This window comes from Streptopelia decaocto (assembly GCF_964273445.1).
Source record: "Streptopelia decaocto genome assembly, chromosome: 3".
Taxonomy (NCBI): Eukaryota; Metazoa; Chordata; class Aves; order Columbiformes; family Columbidae; genus Streptopelia; species Streptopelia decaocto.
In genome coordinates, this window is record NC_138656.1 from 43,701,004 (window position 1) to 43,710,442 (window position 9,439).

Here is a 9,439-nt window from a genome sequence, read left to right on the forward strand (position 1 = left end):
TTGTAGGAAGCTGAATGTTCAAACTTTGCCTGAAAATCCTCTGTTATTCCTGAGAGAGGACTTCACAGTGCAATGGGGTTAAGTCCACAGGCTTCAGAAGCTACATCAGTGAGGGGTTTTGCTGGAGCTGTGTCTGGTGAGGGTCAGTGTCCATGAGCTGGAGCACAGTGCAACGTTATTTTAGTTCTTCCCACTGCCTTCCTTTGCAGAACATAGTTTTAACTCTGATACCAATCCAGAGATCATCTTTAGCACACAGGCAGTCAGTAGCAAGGGGTGTTCTTCCTTTTCTGTCATATGTGGATAAGCTACTTCCAGTTCTCTTATTTTATTCTGGAGAGTAGTCACGAAGCAATTGACGTGCTAGAAGTACATTGTTGTAGTATTTTTGTATCCATCCCTGAAGCAGACAATAAAGAACAGATAGAATTGGATGGGACTGTACAGCAAAAGAGGTAGGGCTTTAGGGAGTGCAGCTGAGGTGAAAAAGGACAAGAAGCAAAAAGAAAGCAAGCTACGTGTTGGACTGAATAAAGATAAAGACATGGGGTTTTATAGAATAAATTGGAAAGCCAAATTAGAAAAAGGAGAACAAAGAAATCTCAGAAAAGAATAAGGAAGAAGGAGAGAATGTATTTTTTAGTTCTCTTTTTGTGTTGTCCTTTCAGTAGATCTCCAAGTTAGGGAAGAAGGACTGGCTTTCAACGTGTGTCTTATCCGGAATTAGCCATCAGTAATATTTTTTCGATGTTTTGGGGAACAAAAGGGGCAGCCTTTCTAGGTGTCCGTATCTTTTACTGTCATTATAGAAGATAATTGGTGCAAACATAAATATGGATTATTATTATTAGCTCTTTGTACTGTTTGTACTACTTTAAACTAGGCTTATTATGCTTTAAAAAAGCTGCTCAGTATTTGGTAAATCATACTGTGGGAATTAACAACCTAAGTACAGTCCCTCTGTCTCTGATTTAGTTCATTAAAATAGGTAGTTTCAACTCCTGTGTTTTTTCCAGGTTATTTTTGTGAACATCTACTAGTGCCAATCAGCATGCAGTGTTCCTTAATGCCAATTTATCTTTGCAGAAACATCTGTGCTACTGCAATTAATATTATTTTAATATTCTTTATATCTTAATGTGCATAATGCTACAAATAACATAATGAGAAAAAAGTGAAGCATTCAGCATGAGAGATAATTATTTTAACAAAATTAATATGTTAAACTGTTAGAAAAAGAAAAAAAAATGAAAATATTTAGTTAACATTTGGTCATTTCTAGTGCATGCATGTGTAACTCTTTTTGCTTCAGTGCATACGTCAGTATATGTTTGTGGGTAGAGTTTGCCTTAATAATGAGAGAGCAGCTTCATGCACTATACTCATTTTAGCCTTTTCTGCTCTCCAATATATCAAAATTGCCTGGAGTTTTTTCTGGTCTCTGTTAGTGGGCTGGAACAATAGAAATCCAGATTCAAATTCTTAGTGGTTACAACCACACAATTCTGCTCCTTTAACGTGAGACATGAATTTTGTCTAATCTTTGGTCTTGCTAAGCCAACTGTTCCTTAAACTTTTGATATAGACATAAATACATTTTTGCAAGTATTTTTCTATGCATGGGTCCTATGTGGGGTTTAGCAAGGATGTCCGAGGTAAAAATAAGAGCTCTGAGATTTAGATCTCTTTTCTTCTGTTTTATATGCACATGTCACTTGAATTGAATAGAAAGTGTCCCTGTAGCTTGGAGGAAGCAGAATTTATGTCTACTGCATAACAGTCATAAATACACTTCATTTTCCTTTTGAAAAATGAACTGTTGGTAAAGGTACCTTTGATTTAATTTTCTTAAATACAGAGTCAAGCCAATTCTGTTAAGAACAAATAAACCAAAAATCAGTAGGAAGATTTTGCTCTTTAAAGAACAAGTTCAACTTTCACCACAGCTCAGGTTTAAAAACAGTTCTGATTTAAATAATCAATATTGCTAAGCATAAATACTTATAGGGAGAGCAGTGAGATTTGATACAGTTACTGAAAATAAAAATATATCTTTAAAAGTATTTGAAAAGCATTCAAAGCCAAAATATTTTGCTAGTCCAGGATCTTCTTGATGTACTAGTTACTACAGAGATTTGTTGGCTTTTGAAAATTAAGGAACTGCTCTTTGAAGAGGAATGCAGGAGTTTGCTTACTAAGTTATGTGATCGAAGACTTGTGGTTATTAGCAGCCATGTAGTAGTTTTATTCCTTACCTCATGAATGCAAAAATATTACTTCATATTTTATAAAGATGTGAATATTGGAAAAATAATTTCCAGTTATGCTAGGAAAATAGAAAAGGTTTTATGATTAATTTCCTACTATGTTAATATTATTTTAAAATTATGTGGAGCTGAAATTCATAAGGGATTACAGAAGGAAGAAAAAACTAATCCACGCATTATGCTTGATTGCAAGAGCTCATGTTTTTATATTTTTGTTGGTGTGTTGAAATAATATGACAGTATTTTAAAATATTGTGTTTAAAAATGGCGTCACATGATTTCATTAAGAGCCGTATGTAGCTGTTTTTCCACCTGCTTTTATCCATCAAGAAGGAGATGCTTTCAAATGCTGCTGCAGAGAGCACAATGACGAAATGTTTCCTCACCTGGCAAAATAAACCAAACAAGCAGCCACTGTCTTTAATTAAGCTTACTCAGCAAAGGGAGAAAAATGCAGACTTTTTTTTTATTGTATTTTAATTACAGTAGAATTACCTCTGAGACGCAATGTCACATATCACATGTTGTTTGCCATAGAAAAAATAGCAACAACAAAACATTTGTTGCTGGCATTGATTTCTTCTATCAAGTGGTAATGAAAATGTAAATAGTATAAAGGTGGAATCAGTAATTAGAGATGTACTTCAGACTATTTACACAATCTTGTTTCTGGCCTGCATTCTGTGTTTCAGTTGGGAAACTAGTTTTAGTTTATCTGTACTGAATAAATCTATTCAACTTAATATGTTTAAAATCTGTAAATGATGCTGCGGTTATATGTTTAAAATTATATTCTTGCCTTACTATTGGCACAAATGCAAAAGTCATGTTCATTTTTGCTGAGATCCATCACTAGTCAGGAATAAGGATAAAAGCAAAGGAAATGAACTGTGGTCTTTCAAACTGAACAAAAAAAAAAAGGCATGCAACTTTTCTTCATTGTGTGATAAAATGAATTGTGAATCGTTGCTATTCCCTAAAACTATTCATTCAAAACAATCTCTTTAAAGAGCCTTTTTGTGATTTCCTAGTTTTGTTTGGTAGAACTTTTAAACCAAAATTTCCTTTCTAGTTGAAATTGTATTCGCTCCTCAGGCTCTTAGAGTATGGAGGGTTGTCTTCTCCTGTATCATGCCAAGTTGTCATGCTGTGTCACAATACTGGATGTTACAATTAGAAACACGAGGCACGACACCTCATGCTTCGCTGTAATTTCAGTGTTGTGCAAAAACGGGGCTGCAAGGCTGAGTGAGAGCCCACGTGAGTTGGACGGGGAGTGTTCCACTGTGTGGGCTGTACCTGAGGGCCACAGCTGCTCCAGTGGAGATGGGGCTCTCTTGTTTATAGGAACATTCTAAATCTTATTCCAGGTTTTGACTCAGATGAAGAATTTGAGCCGTTCTGTCCTCACACGCCGTTTCTAGGTGATGGTCTGGGATTGATGACTTTTGCCTTTTGTAAACTTTCTTTAATATTTCCTATGTTTGCACGTTTGCATGATGATGCAAGCTTTGGGCCTGCGGGGCGGCAGAGCGAGGGGAGAGAGGGCAAGGCAGGCATGTTGTTGCCAGAATTTATACAAGCCTACAGGTAGATTTTGTTTGACAGAAATAAGTTAAATCAATCTCCACAGAATATGGATTTTTTTTTATTATTATTTAAGATGACAAATTAAATCATGATGAATGCATCATTTTTACTCCTGTTCTGTGCAATGATGATCTGCATGGCATACTTCTATTATGTGGTGAGTGATTTATTTTGGCAACCACACTGTATATCCATAGGTAATTACATCTGTGCTTGTTAGATTATGTTCTAGTGGAATCCATTGTGTAGATAATAGCGTGCCTTGGTAACGTATAAGAAAAGCTCAATTGGTAAAAATAGTGTGAATTTATTGGTTTTCAAGTATGCAGATTACCAGTAGGTTCTGCAAATGCTTGAGACAGTAAAATAGTACAAAAATAAACAGTGCAAATTTCTGAGGAATCTGATGGCTTTAAGTCCATGGAGAATGCAAACCTTTTTGCTAAATTATTATTGTCACTGGTGGTGACCCTGAATTCTCAACTGGTTTTCTGCGGATTTCATCAAGACCAATTTACTGTTCATATCAGCATTAACTGGTCCAAACAAATCTATTGTGCTCTGCTGATAGATACAAAACATTGCTTTGAGGTTGCCTTTGGATGCAGATGTGGGGAGGCCAACTGGTTGGAATTTGCTTTACATCTGCTGATTATCTTCAAAGCTCTGGTGTAGAAACCTACATTGATTTCTCTAACTGAACCAGGACAGTGGCTATAATATAGCCTTTCATTTTGTATATATGTCCAGCTTTAAACATATCCTTATGTTACTTTTTTGCAGATCAGAGAGTAGCATCTTTTTGCACCCTGAATGATATGCAGCAAGCTGAGGGCTTGGAAGGAACACAAGAGTTACCTTTGGATGAGAGTCCCACAGATGGAAAAGATTTCCTTGAAGCTGCTGGGTATGTCAGAATTAAAGCATGTATATATATAGATATAGATAGAGATATATATAACAAACAAAAAAAACCACCTGATTTTCTCAGTGTTGCATGTCACATTGCCTGTATGCATATCCGATGGCAGAACTGTTGCCTTGACTAATTACATCTTGTCTTTAATTTTGAAAAATGTTGTTTCTTGGAGTCAACCTCTGAGCAGTTCTATCTAGAAAATTTGTAGTATAGCCAGATAAAACTCTCTCACTAGAGTAGGCCTCTAATGTCCAGTATGGTTAGGTGCAGAGTTTCAGCTAATCAATATTTTCACTGTATTCCTCCTATACAATAATAATGATTTGTGTTATGCTTATTTCTATTTTCATTTGAATACAATTGTTAACAGGAGTTCAGTTCTGTAGCATGCAGCAACCTTAGCTGAAGCAAACATGTCTGACCTTGGAACAGGTGTTCCTGCCTATCTTTTGCACCTATTTACTACTTACAAATCCATAATTTTTCATTTATACATAGGCAAATTTATCAAGAGAACCTGTAACTGAGGACTGCAGGAAACTTTTATGTGAAACTGCCCAATTTTTCAAATTCTTCCCAGTCCTCTGGGACGGATTATTCTGTCCTCCCCCCCCCCCCCCGCCCCCACCTTCCCTGCTGTGAGGAGTGTTCTTGTTAAAAACACAGATATTCAGCACAATAAGCTGTCCACTAGCACACTTTAAAAGAAAAACACATCTTTGATTAGTTTTGCTTTTCAGCTGCAGAAATGGAAGAACAGGAAATGAAGGGAAGTCTCCTTGCTTGTTAGACTATCACATTTTAATTTGAACCAATTATACACAAATTAACTTACTTACATGGTAAAGTGCTTTGATTGTATTAAGTACAAAGTCCGTATCTTTCCCCAGCCTAGTGTTCAGTAAGGAAGGATTGCGAAAGAACGTTAAAGATTTTCTACTTTTAGCACTGGCAAATCTGTCAGATTGGTGCACTCGCATGAAGCAGCTGATTCAGCTTTGTATAAAGATTCTCTCTTCAGCTTCTCTTCTCTAGACAAAATGAGTCATGTGGTGAATTTCATCTATAACATAAAAGAAACTGTCTCCCACAGTGCTCATTGTCATACAGGAAACAGAAACTGTTCTCAGTATTTTCCTTCGGTCATGCATTTGATTAACCTCTGGCAATATTTCATACGTTTTGACCTTTAAACAAAATATTTGTCTCCATAAAGCCATAGGTTTTTCCTTTACTGGAAATGACACAATTGCAGACCACACAAAAGAACTCTTAACAGCTCTTTTGGTTTACATTAATTGCTGCTGCAGCTTGCTTCACATTAGTACATTCCTTATCAGAAAGCAGCTTGCTAACAATGTGCTGGGCACACCATTTAGCAGCAAGTTCAACTTGCACTGTGAGGTTATGTTAAAATAATTGTAAAACATTCCTCTTTAATCATTATAATTTCTGACTGATTTACGTGAGAGACAGTGTCATATTTCAAATAATACAGTTTATGGGTCTTCGTTCCTGTAACAGTCTTTTGCTGATGCTGGTTTTGTCTGTGTTTTCCTAACTATGCCTAAACTGATTTGTTTCCTTTACTGTCATTGAAAGTGTTACTCTGTAAAAGCTGGGAGAGAAATGGTTTTTTACTAACAGGGAGTGAAATTAGTGGTTTACTTTACAGGGAACATGTTCCAAGTACTCTGACTGGGAAAGTAAACCAGCTGGAAGTCATCCTCCGGCAACTACAAACCGACCTGAGAAAGGTAAGGGGTCATTAGTGATGTTATTACTCTCCAGTTTTAATAGTTATATTTCCATGCAGAGTTCATCAAGGGCTTGAAAAAAGCACATCGGTTCAAACAGTGTAATTAATGAATGGTAGAGCCTAGTGGTTGATCAGAATGCTGAGGTGGAGAAGGTCCTGTGGGAATAGTTATGTGAACAAGCTGCCCCAAGACTAACTAGTTTATGGGTCTTTACTCCAGAATACAGTCCTACATACAGTCACACCCCACAAAGGATGAGGCACTTGATCTCCATTCATGGTACCCTAGATTTAAGAAGGATAGGGATATGGACATGGGCACTATTGCTAAGAAGTTAACACTCCAGATTTATCATCCTTGTTGCCCTGTGGTGTCTTGATCATCTGACAATGAGTTGCTTTGTGTCTTATCTGCTATCTAATTTCTGAACTGGAGACAATGCCAGGACTGGTAGAAATGGGTCTGCTTTTGGTAAGAAAATATTCATGTAAGGGAAAATTTTGAAATTCTATACTTTTCTTCCTTAACATATGTTTGAAATCAATTCAGTTGAGCTCTCATGTATGATTTGTAATAGCTAAAAGCTGCTTATCCTTTTAGTGCTGGAATGTTTTTTTTGTGGAGTCCTGTAATTTCTTTATTGAAGTAGCATCTAGTTTTCTCTTATGCTGGCCATATTTTTTCAGAATGAACAAGGTAGTTGGAGCGTATTTGGGGAATTAGCTGACAGTTAACGGTTGTCAGAATGGATTAGGGAGCTCAAGAAAATATAGCTGTATGACTTGCACAGAAGTATTAACAACAAAAATGAATGCTGTCATCACGACTACTCACTTAACTCGATTCATATGTTTGTTAACCAGGAAAAACAGGACAAGGCAGTTCTCCAGGCAGAGGTACAGCATCTGAGACAAGATAACATGAGGCTTCAGGAGGAGTCTCAAACAGCAGCTGCTCAACTGAGGAAATTTACAGAATGGTTTTTCAATACGATCGACAAGAAGTCCTAATGACTGGGGCTTTGGCAAATACTTATTTGAACAATGTAACAGCTGTATTTTTTGAGTTAGCGGGGTAATAACTTCACTGTGTTCACAATCCATTTTAGGTGTTTCTGCTACATTCTCTATCCAGCTTTATTCATTTGAAAAGGAGAGACGACTGTGGTAATCTGTCTTTAAATTCATATGAAGAAAGCAGAGAATAGCAGATATTTGTTTGTGTGCAGATGAATGTAAAAAATCCTTAGTGTCATTTTAGACATTTTTAGAAGATGCTCTGGCTGGGGCTTGCCTGAAGAGGAATATTTGGGGTTTTAGTTCCTGCGTTTCAGGTGTGCTGGTGAAGACGTTAAAGCAATTTACATTAGCTTGGGCTTCAGTATTGTAAGATAAAAAGAATAACCAGACGTATACTTTAATGTTTAAAAGGTGCTCTATTTTTTTGTATGTACAGTAGTTTTATTTCCACAGTCCACATTGTCATAGCAATAAGAATGGAGGTATAGTGAATAGTCACAAAGCTGTGTTTATAAAATGTTAGCACTGATGTGTTTAACACTAGTTTGGATGCAGATACCTTAGAGATTATTTATTTGCAGGAACAAAATGGTGCCTGAATATAAACAGTGTTCTGGTTTTCTAAAAATACACATGCCTTGTAAATGGCTCACTGGGGTTAGCCCACTCCCAACTTCAGTTACTTTTGTATAGTTAATGTTCAGCTAAACAGTTATACTGCTTACCTATCGAAATCATGTATGGTGTGAGCCAGCCAATCGATTGTACAATGCCAAATTTGTTTATCTTTGTACAGAAGCTTTGATCAAGTGTCTTGTATTTAACACCTTTATTTAAGCTTATTTAACCTTAAATTGTTGTTTTTATAAAGTTTGTTTTATCTGCACTATGGTGAGGTCAGTTGGTTGCAAGTTGTAATATTTTTAGCTTGCCAAGACTGTACTGAGGAGTTCTAGAAAATTCTAACAATTGGATGCTGCTAGTACACAATTGATTTGTTTGTATGCTTTAACATTTTTAACTGTTTAATTTGAAATGAACATACATCCTGCTTTTTTAATAAATGTTAAAAATCTAAACCTGAATTATTTTATCTTGTATTATCTGTAACCACCGCCATCAGTAATAGTGCAGGTTTCTGTTCGGCCCCTCTCTAGGTTCTCAATCCAGAGACAGTCCAACCCCCGAGAGCTCTCATGAGCCCTTGTTACCAAGGAGGGGTTGTCAACATTATCAGAATTAATTTCTTTGGTGTGTCTTGTCCTGTAACTGAGGAGGTAGCTTCAGGGGTCAAGGAACAAAAGCTGGTTTAGCAGTGAACAGACATTGATTAGTGACCGAAGGAAGGAAGGAAGGATCTGCAACTGCATCTGCAACTGAGGATTTGATTGCAATTTTAGCATACGTGAGATGTTTTGTCTGTAGTATTGAGCTTAAAGTCTATGCCATAAAAGCACAGTTTCGCAAAATGAAATGAAGCTAATGAGCACATTTGAGTTATCCTTTTGAGAGAGAAAAAAAAAATAGTTCCTGATCGTGGTTGTATCCTGGTTTCCTTTCAGCAGCTGGAATGCATTCAGCCAAACCTACAGAAAATTGTTGAATAGTTAAAAAATATATTCAACTGATACAAGTAAAAGTCTGTGTCCATTGTTAGTGCACGTTGGCTAAGAAATGTTTTGTAAGTTGAACAAATGTCTGCCTCTGCTATAACAATTGCTCTGAGTGACTGCTCTTAGGAAAGGTTATACAGGGGCAGATAATCAAGGCCTTGGTGTCATTACATTCAAATGAAAAACACTATTTTGTCTTCATATTTTTCATCAAAAACTCTGACTTTTACATACAAAAAAAATCCATTAGGCTGTATTAACAGAGTAATTA

General features: G+C 36.4%; 1 protein-coding gene across 3 annotated transcripts in view; it reads left to right on the forward strand.

Annotated features, from left to right (window-relative positions):
* Positions 1 to 8,633, forward strand: part of SIPA1L2 (signal induced proliferation associated 1 like 2) — a 139,005-nt gene extending 130,372 nt beyond the window's left edge. For all 3 annotated transcript variants that reach the window (XM_082049602.1, XM_082049604.1, XM_082049603.1), the window contains 3 exons: positions 4,641 to 4,764; positions 6,452 to 6,533; positions 7,400 to 8,633. In XM_082049602.1, the coding sequence (XP_081905728.1) occupies positions 4,641 to 4,764; positions 6,452 to 6,533; positions 7,400 to 7,546 (353 nt within the window). In that variant the 3' untranslated portion in view covers positions 7,547 to 8,633. The remainder of the gene's footprint in view (positions 1 to 4,640; positions 4,765 to 6,451; positions 6,534 to 7,399) is intronic.
* The last annotated feature ends 806 nt before the right edge of the window (positions 8,634 to 9,439 follow it).